At 41.9% G+C, this 13,947-nt stretch overlaps 1 protein-coding gene across 2 annotated transcripts; it reads right to left on the minus strand.

The window, feature by feature from the left end:
- Positions 1 to 304: 304 nt before the first annotated feature.
- LOC117744466 (calpain-1 catalytic subunit-like) lies at positions 305 to 8,876 on the minus strand. 2 transcript variants are annotated; one of them, XM_034552774.1, is made up of 22 exons: positions 8,778 to 8,876; positions 6,038 to 6,284; positions 5,424 to 5,493; positions 5,214 to 5,332; positions 5,001 to 5,134; positions 4,733 to 4,901; positions 4,508 to 4,591; positions 4,310 to 4,395; positions 4,102 to 4,176; positions 3,701 to 3,861; positions 3,418 to 3,587; positions 3,287 to 3,298; positions 2,897 to 3,108; positions 2,760 to 2,799; positions 2,582 to 2,647; positions 2,270 to 2,327; positions 1,731 to 1,795; positions 1,532 to 1,600; positions 1,371 to 1,449; positions 1,150 to 1,263; positions 999 to 1,057; positions 305 to 918 (listed from the first exon to the last, which is right to left on the minus strand). In XM_034552774.1, exons 2-22 carry the CDS (start codon positions 6,281 to 6,283, stop codon positions 892 to 894), a joined length of 2,115 nt encoding a protein of 704 aa, XP_034408665.1. In that variant the 5' UTR covers position 6,284; positions 8,778 to 8,876; the 3' UTR covers positions 305 to 891. The 2 variants fall into 2 exon arrangements, with proteins under 2 accessions (XP_034408665.1, XP_034408664.1); XM_034552773.1 differs by having other exon boundaries at positions 4,508 to 4,901.
- Between the last annotated feature and the right edge of the window lie 5,071 nt (positions 8,877 to 13,947).

A 13,947-nucleotide genomic window follows, 5' to 3' on the forward strand; every position in this document is an offset into this window, starting at 1 on the left:
TGAACAAACTGAGAAAATATGAACCATTAGGGGGATTTTTTTTATTTGAAGGCACAACATACACTCACTACACAAAACACATGAATGGCATACTTTTATTAGCTGTTTATAACATGGTGTGATGTATAAGGCAAGTATTGTGTGATCCCTGTAAATGGCTATTGAGTGACTAAATATAGTATTTCTCACAAATGTGAGATGCCTGTTGGCTCAAGAGGATACGTCCTCAAACTAAAAACTCAATAAAACAGAACAACCAAGTAAAACTAAAAAAGTGCAGCTGAATAACTAAAGGAAAATGTTTGTGTCATATATTAAAAGGTGAACTTTACATTAGATCTGTACTGCCATCTACAGGTCAAATAATAGAACTATCAACTTAACAGTGACATGATCATTTGGAAACATGAGTGCGGAGAAACTATAAGACTTCACGTTTTAAAGCATCATTACATCAGATTTCTACTTCTATGTGTTTCTTGGCAACAGAGCTTTTATTGAGAGTTTGAAATAATGATTGTTAGTAAATCAGTTGGAAATGTTTACAGACAGCAAAGCAAGACTGAAATGTAGAAATGCTGTATCCACTTGCAACAAGGCACATTACAGCGAGTGATGTTTGTCATGCACAGCCAGAGACATGCTGTTTTTACAGAGATGACAGATATATGTGGCACACTGACTGCTTCATACTGCAGGTTTGCATAGTTTATCAAATTTGTCCAGGAAACACTTGGCTTGATTGGACGTTGTTTACAGCTATTTTTGTATCTTACATAGGCTGAGGTGGGATGTGTTAAAGGTCGCTAAGGTTGATGGATCATCGGTTCATCGCAATCCACAGGCACTGTGCCTTTACCCTATATCTCACTCCAGTGAAGAAGGCCCTCTTCAACCACACATTGTCAGGTAAAGCCACTGGCAATACAAGCAATACAATTAGATGAACAGAAAGACTGACACAATGTATTGAGATTTTGTTTTTAAACAGAACTCACCTCTGTGACATTCATTTCAGCCTCTCCTGATCCCTCCTTGTCAAACTGCTGGAAAGACCCTGTTAAAAGTTTCACAATTAATCCTTTTTTTGTATTCTAGTCTGCAAACACGGTATACATTTAGAATAGCTTCTGTGACATAAATACTCACTAAACATGGCTTCAAGCTTGACCAGGCAGCAGATGAAGTTGTCAAAGTCAACCATCTCGTTCTCTGCATACCGGGCCACCAGAATCTGGTTCAGTCTGTTATTCAGTTTAAAACCTGACACAGGATGACAATGTTAAAGAATTAAAGACAATGTTACACTTCATAATCTGTGAGTGTGTGTACAGCAAATAACCATGGAATGGATAATTAAGAGCATTAACCTGCTGCCTCCACAGCAAGACGCATCTCATATGAGCTCATGGCCCCTGACTTGTCGAGGTCAAAATCTCTAAAAATGACCTGAAAGACAGAGACAACGTTTTAATAGAAATTTAAAGAATCTAAGTGGGAATACTGTTCCTTTGACTTTGTTATTATTTACCAGCCACTTTCGGATTTTGTTCCAGAGGATCTGGAACTCCACCATCCCTAAACGGGCACTACCATCTTTCTGATAAGCGCCATGTCAAGGGGTGCAACCACATAAAAACATGCATGCTAAATGCATGTTGTTTTGTTTCTGATCAAATCAATGGAAAAACTTTTTTGATGCATTCATGCCTGTTAGCTCAAGAGGATACGTCCATCAGGTTGATCATGGTCCTGCATGACTCCATACTGAAGCCATTGGTCTTCAGATCTTTGTCTGAAATCACAGAAAAACTCCAGGAAATGAATGGCCGACACCAGGGGAATCGAACATGCAGCCGAGGGCCAGAATCGCCCTCCCAAAGGGTCAGATCCTGCCCAATGGATGACTTTGTAAAGTGTAAAATTTGCTGAGAAGTCATTCACTCCAATTTCTTTTTTTAAATGCACTGCAACTCAAATGTGTCCACTGCTGTCCTGTGTTTTTAGTCGTAGACGCGAGATCAACGGAAATCTCAAAAGAAAGAGAAACATTTTGAGGTGTTGTTATATCAGTTGGTATGCAACGATTTTACTCGTCCGACCCATTTGAAATCAAATCGGGCCGAATAAGGCCCATGACCTAAGATTAGTTTCACATCCCGGTGAACACGCCACAGCAGAATGTAATTCAGTAGTGGAATATGTATTACGAACATTTACATTTTCTAGTAGCTAAGAATTGTAAACTAAAAGTAAACTGGAAACTCACGCCTGGAGACGACTCTGTTTAGAATGGTCCGAAGCTCGTGAATAGAAATCTCCATGTCCTGAAAAAGCACAGACGACGTGAAAAGAGAATGACTTTATTTACTTTATTTTCCTCCCCATAAAAAAGGCTGATGCCATTGTGGATCTTTAAAGCTTTAGATGTTCTTTAGATCTGGAATACCACCAAAAATAAAAAAAATTATACCACTATTATTCCGACCAACATTATAATATACAAATTATTTGAGTCGTGTTAGCCAGTATGAATGCAAATAGAGATGCAAAACGAGACAGATCTGTCTTTCAGACTTACCTCTCCTGCTAGCTGGGCGAACATGGACTTAAAAGAGTCATCAATGTCGTCTTCAGTTATTTCATCCTGAAGGAAACCACAAATATAAAAAGGCATTGGTTTATAATCAGAGTCCAAGTTATTTTCATCTATTCATAGCGAATAGTATGTAACGTTTTAGTGTCTCACTGATACGTACATCATCTTCTAAATCGGCAGAGATTTCCTCATCCAGTTCTCTGTGATGGACAAAAACATATTAGCATGAGATCATATTTTTGACAAATTATAAATACTTAAATTGACATGAAAATCACATGCAAAAAAACCACATACTCTGTTTCTGATTGCTTCTCAGTGAAGACTCTAAGGACAAAGTCAGCCTCCTGACTGGGCGCAAAGGTGGAGGGGACGATGAGGTACTCTCCAGGGGGCAGACGAAGCCGCGTGCTCACCTCTCGCAGGTTTATGAAGGTCTCAGAGCGAGCGCACGATGAATGTTTCAAGAAGAAATCTTTCTTCAAATGGACATTCTGGCAGCCTTTGTACTATCGGAAGTAGGAAACAATACACAGGTTGAGATGCAAGTATATGTTTTAGGTCCATTTGATTTAAATCATATATACTACTATACACCTGGAAATGAGATCATTCTTCTTTTTAACTAACATGATCACCAGTGTCGTTACAATCAAAATTATTGTTAGTAATTGATGCTCCGCCTACCTCTTCTGGAATCTGCACAAAAGAAGGGGAAAAAACCCATTAATGAGCTAAAGAAAAACTTCAAATAATAATGTAATGTAACTATGAGAAGGACAAAAGGGACGATACTGGTTTTCCATCTCTATTCTCACCTCATAAAGAGCAAAGCCAATAGTGTGCATGTCCTGACCATGGCGCCGATATCTGCGGCGGTCCTTCTGCATGAGAGCTACTAGAAAACTGCACGCCACCTCATCATCCTCTGGGTCATCATCCTCCTCCAGCAACGTGATCTTGTACTGAGGGTTGATCCAAAACGTGTCTACACAGACGGTGCACTCGCGCTAGCCTGCTTCATAGTCCATGTCTTATCTATGTCAGTGTGTACACTTGAAAGGCTTTTTTTCTTTCTGTGACCATACGGTTGGGACTCACTGGGATGGTTTCTGCAGCCTCCGGCGGTGCTGCCTCGCCTCCACGCGCCGTAGAACTTGTTGGTGTTCCAGTGGCCGAGACCTTCCTCACTCAGAGCGTCAGGAGTCAAGTTACAGATCTCTAGCCGAGAAAACTGCCTCTTGAATTCATCAAAGGACATCCTGGGAGATGAAAATAAGAGTTCAGGGTCAGAATACAACCTTTTTGGAAGAATAGTTTGACATGCTGGGATGTACGCTCATTCACTTTCTTGCTGAGAGTAAGGCAAGTGGTATTAATCTTCTCATGTAACTCTGCAAGAAAGTGAACAGGCGCATTTCCCAAAATACAAAACTAGTCCTTTAAAATACCAACAGTACATCAAATTGCTCTACGGCACTACAGCACCTGGGACATCTTACCAAAACTCCCCGTCTTCCATCTTCAGGTGCAGGTCCTCTTGTTCAGACGAGTCAATCTCATCCCATTCAGGAGAACTACACACGCAACGAGACAAATGGACTGGAATAAACATTTAGAAAGAGATTAAACGCTCACAAAGAAGATGATAACCAAAGCAGAATAGGGATGGAAAAAATATTGAGTACACAAAGACATTCATTCACTCACTTGTCACTCCAGGCACCTGTCCACTCCACCTGACCCCAAGGGTTACGGATTCGGATCAGGCGTTCCATGTTGCCGCGGAAATCAACCTGCATAACGTACAGTTATAGTTGTGTAGTTGGAGTTATGGGCAACTGAGGACCATCAATATTATTCATAAGGGGAAATGATTAAAGACTACAGAGTCATACGCAGACAGACCTCCTTCAGTCCAGTGACTGAGTAGGCGTGGCCCTTCACAAGCTTCTTGAATGTAACAGCCTCCATGTCGAAGGCACTGGTGATCTGCAAGAATATGAAAACATGATCACTGCATTGACTGAAACGGAAATGAATAGAAAGGCTTTCAATGTTGTTGGCTTGCTCAAGATGGTGCAACATTGATCCGCGTGGTCCTGGTGGTGTGCCAGCGTGTGCAGCACTTACATCGATGGAGCAGCCCAGCAGAGAGCCTCGCTCCAGGGCTTTGCCTATTATCCTGTGCAGATCTTTGGGAGCACTGCGGAGCTCGTACATCTCAGACACACCACCTGTGAAGTCCTCGAACCCTTCAGTGGTGCTTCCTCCAGACAGAGCCTCGTAGGAGCCACTCAGCCTGAAGCCACAGTAAACACACACTTGTGATTTACAACGTCCTCCTACATACACTCATACTGAATAATGTAATAAGTGGGGAGGCTCTTTTAATACCTACTTGGCGTAAGCCTTCTCCAGTAGGGCACTCCAAAATTCATTGCCCTCAGCAGAATGGACAAACATGAGCTCGCCGTCTTTGACAGGCAGTCTGTCATCTATCACAACATCTACCCATTCGCCGAACTGCCAGAACTGCAACACGGAGCAATAATCAAAAACTCGCCTTACACTTGGTGGGAAGTGTAGCGAGAGGAGGATGACCTTGAAGTACCTGAAAGTGGAAGATTCCAGCATAATCATCTTGGAAGGACTGGCCATGAGGGACAACGCGGTGAAGAAGCCTCTCATTCAGGGTGAGAGAGCCGATGGCGGCTAAGAGCCAGCAGTCGCCTGCAAGTGAGATTTAACATTTAACAATCTTTATCTAATTCTAACCTAATATATCTCAGTCTATTCAACATTACCAACAACAAGGGCTCACCCAGCGCTCCCTGACAGATGTCAGTTCTGGTGGCACCACCCACAATGAACTGAGGATTGTCTTTCAGTTCCTATGTAAAAAAAAAATGAAATTTCTGGGTGAAGACAATCAAACCCATCAAAGTCTCAGAATTCATAGTAGTCAACACGTTTCATAATCTACATTAAAGGTGACACATCTTTCAAAGCACTGCTATTCTTGCATCTACACGTCAACTTCCTGTGTCAGTGAAGCACTGTAAACAAATATCAGGAGCGAAGGAGTGGTCAGGGAATGCCACGCGATGCCAACAGCTGCAGTGGTCGGAGAGGTTACTGTCCCTACTTGTCCTATTCTGTCTGAGTTTGCAGACATGAAATAACATAATGTCATAGGATATGTCTGTTTATAAGAGATGTCTGTTTATGTGATATGTTTCTCCGTCAGTCAGAACCACCTGCTTGTTTTTGAGAGATGTTCCATGAGCAGTAATCCAAAGAATGAAGTATTTACACTTAATATCCAGCTTTAGGTTTGGAATCTGTGTCATAAATACATCTCTTCATCTGTAGAAAAAGTACATTTGTTATTGTGTGTCCTACTATCAGTTTTATGCATTGGCAGTCACCACTCACTGTGGGCCTCATCCACTCCACATCCCTAGTTTTGGAGGAATGGGGGGCGAGCTCCTTGAAGCCCAGGGATGGAGGCTCACAGGGAAAATAAGAGTCTTCGAACAGGCAGCCGGACTCCAAACATTCCTGCTTCAGTGCCTCGTAGTCCTGGTTGGAGAAGTGTACAGCCTGCTCCTTGGAGCCCATGCCTTCGGCTCGTAACCTGTTGGCCTGTATGGTGGCAGATATCCCTCCGCTTGGATACATACTGGTGTTGGATACAAAATATGGGGCTGTGAATGCACAGTGTTGCCTATAAATAGCAGAGAGATAATCGGCGGCACACTCTTGTCTAAGGGTTACAGCACAGCAATCACGTGTGGAAGCGTGTGTAAAAAGAAAATCATGTTTATACTAGTGATAAAGATTGATTTATGTTCTGCATTTGGATTCTACATTATACTGTAAGTAACACAAAGCTGAAGACTTTGAACAATGAAAGCAAAAAGGCCATTGAGAAGTCTACGTTCTACAATTACCAACAACATCATTAACTCATTTGAATCTCATTATGTTTGAGGCCTACACAATAATGAAGAAAATAATTGCATTCAGCATTTCCGTCAGTGCCCGTGCACTCATTGCTGGTCAACTGGAGTCTTTCTCAAGCTACTAGCATGACAGCTGTGAGTCCCGACAATAGCTGTGTTCGTTGTTTAGGTTCATAATGATACTTTTTTTTAATCTAGCATACTCTTTGCTAGTTAAGAATACCAACCCTAGCTTTAATTGAATAAACAAAACGAAAAAACTCCCAAGTAATTAAAAACAATGGAGGGACCTTGTTTTTGGTCTCTGATTAAACTTGTGGGGGGCCTATACTTGGTGGGACTTGTTTCTAATCTTCATTTCTAATGTCCCGGCTATGGCCCTGAAAAAGACAAATCCTGCAACTAATAATATTAAAAGTAAACGCCCTGCGATAGAAATTTCAGTTAGAAGCCAACATAATTTTAAGCCCAGCAGATAAATAATAGACATACAGAAAATATGAACAGACGAAAAGCTAGGAATGTGAGACATATGATACCTTGTCTGTGTAGGCAGGCTGAGAGGGAGAATGAGACAAAAGAAAGAGAGAGAGAGAGAGTAAGAGAGAGAGAGAGAAAGGTCATTCACTGAAGATTTGGCACAGTTAAAGAGAAAGTGCTTTCTTATTCACATCATTTGGATTGCACTGCAGAAGCTTGTGCAGCCCTAATGGAGGTTTGTGTTCACCACTCAGTGGGGGGTGCCTTTCTCCTCCCTGAATGCACTTGCTTTTCCATGCCGGACAGTTTCACAACTTCCAGTCACGTCTCAAGGGAGGACATAATAGCTTTGTGAGGAAACCAGGGGTGAAAAAGAACCAAATACGATGGCTGTTAGATTGAAAGTGTTTACTTGGGCTGTACCTGTCTGAATCAGTGAGAGTCAAAACTGGGACACTGGATCATCTTTAATATCACTCAGGCTCCACTGGATAGGAATTCTAATGAGCTCAGTTCAGTTAACAGTCAAGTAGGAGGAGAAAACGTGGATGCAGCTACAGTGGTGAGAGACCAGGAGATTCACGAGCAAGTTGAGTCTCTCTCTCTCTCTCTCTCTCTCTCTCTCTCTCTCTCTCTCTCTCTCTCTCTCTCTCTCTCTCTCTCTCTCTCTCTCTCTCTCTCTCTCTCTCTCTCTCTCTCTCTCTCTCTCTCTCTCTCTCTCTCTCTCTCTCTCTCTCTCTCTCTCTCTCTCTCTCTCTCTCTCTCTCTCTCTCTCTCTCTCTCTCTCTCTCTCTCTCTCTCTCTCTCTCTCTCTCTCTCTCTCTCTCTCTCTCTCTCTCTCTCTCTCTCTCTCTCTCTCTCTCTCTCTCTCTCTCTCTCTCTCTCTCTCACATACATACATACATACATACATACATATATATATACATATATATATATATATATATATATATATATATATACATATATATATATGTGTGTGTGTGTTTTAAAGGGTGTGTTGCTGTGCACAACTGGCTATGCTTTTGATAGGAACAATTCTGCACGCAAGGACATTGTTTATAGAGCCCCCCACCACCCCAACCCCGAGGCCTCTTTTGCCTTTAGAGGCTGCAGGAATGTCCCTCTGCTCGGTCTAACAGCTAGACAGAGACCACTGCTGGCTAATGACAGAAGGATATCTCTATTCTTCACGTTAGGGAAAAGCTGATCCATGCAGTCCTGTGGCGATGATGTCATCCATATGACTTCAACCTCAACAAAGCCCTAAAACAACCAACAAAACACTGGCGTCCCCTCTACCCTAAAGCAGACAGAGCTATGCTGCACATATGTTGGCTGCTTTGTGAATTCATAGGACTGTTACTTGCAAAAAAAAAGCCACAGCATGTCATGCTGGCTTAGATTGTTTACAGCACCTGTTCAGTAGCAGCCTACAGTAGGCCGGTCTATTTATGCGGTGTGGCCTGCAGCCTGCCAGAGTTATTTCTTTTTACAACACAATCACACTCGTTTTTACACCGGACGTCAAAGCTGAATTAAATCTGTGTGCCTGAATATGACAGCTGTCCCCGTGTCGACTCTTATTAGTGCGACAGCGTGCCGTTTACTACATCAAACAAGCCGCGCGGTGGCCTGCACTACAATACACCCCGCGAGGCGCCGGTAATCTCAAGATTGCTAAATTAACACATTCAGTGAAAGGAAATTAACAAAACGTCTCCACTCACCCCCGATATTAAGGCAATTAACGGCTCCTTCCAAATGGGTCGGAGAGCGATACTCGTAGAAATCCGTGGAAGGGGGCTGTGGTTTGGAGGAGCGCAGGTCCAGGTCCAGATCCAGGTCCAGATAACAGCCCTCTCCGCTGCACACACCCTGCAGGAAAGCCCGGCCCCTTCAGGAGGAGGGGCCACCGCTCTCACACAGCATGCCCCTCCACACACTGCGGCTTGGGGCGTGTGTTTGTAGCTACATGCTGTATGTTTATTGTACACATGCATATGGGACACTAAATACAGGTTAACATCACTATTTCAAAAGTGCAACAAAACAAGAGAATTAAATGTGGACTCCTAAATATTAGATCTCTGTCATCTAAAGCTGTATTAGTAAATGATTTAATATCAGACAATCACATTGATTTATTGTGTCTTACTAAAACCTGGCTAAGCCATGAAGAATATGTCAGCCTAAATGAATCAACTCCTCCAAGTCATATTAATACTCACATTCCTCGAGGCACCGGCCGAGGAGGTGGAGTAGCAGCCATCTTTGACTCAAGCCTATTAATGAATCCTAAACCTAAACTAAACTACACATCCAACCTGTAAAACATTACAGCCAATCCTATTTGTTATACTGTACCGGCCACCAGGTCCATATTCAGAATTTATATCTGAATTTTCAGAGTGTTTATCAAGTTTAGTCCTTAAAACTGATAAGGTTATTATTGTAGGAGATTTTAATATTCATGTGGCTATTGACAATGATTGCCTTAGTACTGCATTTATCTCATTGTTGGACTCGATTGGCTTCTGTCAGTACAGAAACCCACTCACTGCTTTGGCCACACCCTCGACCTTGTTCTTACATATGGCATTGACATTGAGCATTTGGAGGTCTTCCCACAGGACCCTCTTCTGTCAGACCATTACCTCATAACTTTTGAGTTTATACTCCCGGAGTATACACCGTTAGTCAAAAGTTTCTACACCAGATGTCTAACTGACAGTGCTGTAGCTAAATTTAAAGAAGCGATTCCTTCTGCATTTGATTCAATACCACGTCTCAATGTGACGGAGGACTCCTGTGCTAACTTTAGTCCGTCCCGGATTGATCATATTGTCGATAGTGCTACAGGCTCACTGAGAATGACACTAGACTCGATAGCCCCACTGAAGAAAAAGACAGTGAGGCAAAGGAGGTTTGCTCCCTGGTATAACCCTCAGACCCGCGACCTAAAGCAAACTTCACGGAAGCTCGAAAGTATATGGCGTTCTACCAATCTGGAAGAATCACGCTTAGTTTGGCGAGATAGTCTTAAAACATATAAAAAGGCTCTCCGTAATGCCAGAGCAGCCTATTACTCATCAGTAATAGAGAAAAATAAGAACAACCCCAGGGTTCTCTTTAGCACTGTAGCCAGGCTGACAGAGTCACAGCTCTGTGGAGCCGTGTATTCCTATAGGCCTCAGTAGTAATGACTTCATGAACTTCTTCAATGAAAAGATTTTTGTCACGGGCGAACAGAGTTAGGACCCAAGAGCAGACCACAGGAGACAGGATAGGGATAAGGAACTTTATTCCGTAAGGATGTCTTAGCAATTCCGACGTGAGTCCCGAGGATCGACGTCGGAGGTAGGCACAGCTAATCACGGTGTGAGTCCCAAGGCACAACACCGGAGGCAGGCGGGTCGCGGCGTGAGTCCCGAGGATCGACGTCGGAGGTTGGCACAGCAAATCACGGTGTGAGTCCCGAGGCACAACACCGGAGGCAGGCAGAAGAGAGCAGGTACTCTGCGAACAAGGAGAGAGAGAGTTACCGAGCGTAACGAGCCAGTGGACAATCTCATGGAGCGTCAGTGGGAACTACCGAGGCAGAAGACGTAACAGACTGACAACCCAGGCCTGCACGACCAGGGTTGATATGGAGCCGGTGATGATCCAAACGGGAACAGCTGTGCACCACTCGGGGGAGTGGCCACGGGCAGCGTCTGAAGGTGCACACCCACACAACGAGCACAAGGCAAAAACACAAACAGGGGATGACAGACACATGAGGTAAGGAGACTTGGGAGAATAGAGGTAAACACACAATGGGTCAGACAGGGATCCTGACAATTTTAACTATTAGAGGCAAGATTGATGATCTCTTGCCCTCAACTACTGCCGATCTGTCATCAAGAGGAGTGGCCTTGGAAACGGCTGTATGCCCTGGTGTATATTTGGATAGCTTTTCTCCCATTAACCTAGACCAATTGTCTTCAACGGTTTCTATTTCTAAACCGTCTACCTGTCTCTTAGACCCCATCCCAACGAGGCTGCTTGTTGCCTTTAATTGTCACCTCTCTGCTGGATATTGTTAATGTGTCTTTGATAACAGGGCATGTACCACATTCCTTCAAAGTAGCTGTAATTAAACCTCTCCTGAAAAAGCCCACTCTTAATCCAGAGGTGTTGGCTAACTACAGACCAATCTCTAACCTTCCCTTCCTCTCTAAGATTCTTGAGAAAGTAGTCGCAAATCAATTGTGCGACTTTCTACATCAGAATAGTTTATTTGAGGAGTTTCAGTCAGGATTTAGAAAACACCACAGCACAGAGAGAGCACTGGTGAAAATTACAAATGACCTCCTAATTGCATCAGATAAAGGACTCATCTCCGTACTGGTATTATTAGACCTTAGTGCTGCGTTCGACACCATTGATCATGACATCCTATTACAGAGACTGGATCAGTCGATTGGCATTTCAGGTACCGCACTAAGTTGGTTTAAATCCTATTTATCAGATCGATCTCAATTTGTATTTGTAAACGATGAAGCCTCAATGACCACCAACGTTAATCACGGAGTTCCACAAGGTTCTGTGCTTGGACCAATTTTATTTACCTTATATATGCTTCCTTTGGGCAATATTATCAGGAAACACTGCATAAACTTTCATTGCTATGCAGACGATATATGAATTATCTATCGATCAAACCAGAGGAGACCAACCAGCTCGCTAAAATTCAAGAATGTCTTAAAGACATAAAAACATGGATGACCTGCAACTTCCTGATGTTAAACTCAGACAAAACTGAAGTTATTTTACTGGGCCCTGAACACCTCAGAGATCAATTATCTGGTGATGTGGTTTCTGTAGATGGCATTTCCCTGGTATCGAACACCACTGTATCTTTGACCAAGACTTGTCCTTTAACTCCCACGTTAAGCAAATCTAAAGAATTGCATTTTTTCATCTACGTAACATTTCAAAAATCAGGCACATCTTGTCTCAAAAAGATGCAGAAAAGCTGGTTCACGCTTTTGTTACTTCCAGACTAGATTACTGCAACTCCTTATTATCAGGCTGCTCTGATAAGTCTCTTAAATCCCTCCAGTTGATCCAGAATGCTGCAGCTCGTGTACTCACAAAAACTAAGAAAAGAGATCACATTACTCCTGTATTAGCTGCTCTGCACTGGCTCCCTGTAAAATCAAGAGGGATCCTCCTCTGTTGCTCTCCTGAAGGTTTCTTCCCTTTTTTTCCTGTCAAAGGTTATTTTTGGGGAGTTTTTCCTGATTAGATGTGAGGTCCTGGGACAGGGATGTCGTATGTGTACAGATTGTAAAGCCCTCTGAGGCAAATTTGTAATTTGTGATATTGGGCTATACAAAATAAACTGAATTGAATTGAAAATTGAATTAAATATGTTTTGGTCGAAGGAAGAAAAGAAAAAGTCCAATTCAATCCAAAGAGTGAGTCAAAAGAATTCTTCCTGTTAATATGTTATAATAATACCTATTTTATTGAGTGGAATTTAGTAATAATGCCCATAAAACTAGAGGTATATTTTTTAGGTGAAAAGTAAAATATACAGAAGCAAACCTCCTTTCCTATACAAATGGCACACAAACAACAGTGTCACCTGAGAGATAATGTGATGTAAATGATATCAAAGGTCAAAGGTCACCCGGGGAGAGACAAATATTGCTATAGATGGTACTATCCTTTGTGTGGTTATAATGCAGCCAGGAGTTTGTGTCATTCCATATAAAAATGAATGCACATTTGAAATGTGATATTTGTTTAAAGGTTGAGTAGAGCATAAATGTTACTCCATAAATGTCATTCCCTCGACCAAAAGCCAGTGGAATTTTTCCATTGGATTTAGGATTATTGCAGAAAATAAGATCTGTGGAAAACAAATGTTAATGTTTCTTACACCTTCAGCAAGATAATCTTCACATATGAACACCACTTTTATGATGTTTGAATGCAATCAACAAAAGTAAAAAGCGAACATTAGGTATATAAACAAACTACACAACAATCATATGAGCCTGAGTACATTGTTAAGGCGGACTAGTCGGCGTGATGATGGTTAGTAATTTAGCCACTTGTTAGCAAAAGCCTTTTTTAAGACACCCACAAGCTTCAAAATTCACGAGAGGTATCTAATGACGTATTGTATACCGTAGAACAAAACACAAACATATCTTAAGCTTGTGTCAACCACACATTTGATTTTATTTCAGGCATCAGAAAAAAAACCTCACCCTTCATCACTCTCTTATACATCCATGATCTACAGACTGAGTCTGCCATGTTCTTGCTTCTTCTCTCTGTTCACATGTATGTGATGCTAACACATTTTCAGTATTAACAAGTTCAACATTTCTGAATATGTAATCGCTGATTTATCTACAACAGGGACCACATGTCCAAATCAAAACAATGTTGCATTCAGGTTAACGGTATCTTTTACTTACATAATGACAATGAGTGATGTTGATGCCATGTCTAGTAAAAAAACATCAGTAAATGCATAATTAATCATTTGTAATGTCACATAAGCCCTGTAATAATGCACTCTCTCAATACTGGTATTACATTATAGCAACACTGGGGCAAACAGATATAACTCATGATAAAAGGATTGTTGAGAGCGTTTGTAACGTATTTTACGACATTGCAACTCACCATAAGCTTTCATTACAGTATTACTGATGTTTTTAATGCTCATCACTCACTGACTACCAACTGTTGTTGTCCAGTATGTCAGCAAACTAACCAGGAAATCAACAATAAGTTGTTGTTTTCTTCTGCTTGGCCTACATTCGTTGTTCAATTTTTCCTCATAAGAATTAAACAATTAATGTCCTTTTTGTGTATCTTGTAAAAAGAGGAGGG

Source organism: Cyclopterus lumpus, chromosome 15, assembly GCF_009769545.1.
Source record: "Cyclopterus lumpus isolate fCycLum1 chromosome 15, fCycLum1.pri, whole genome shotgun sequence".
Taxonomy (NCBI): domain Eukaryota; kingdom Metazoa; phylum Chordata; class Actinopteri; order Perciformes; family Cyclopteridae; genus Cyclopterus; species Cyclopterus lumpus.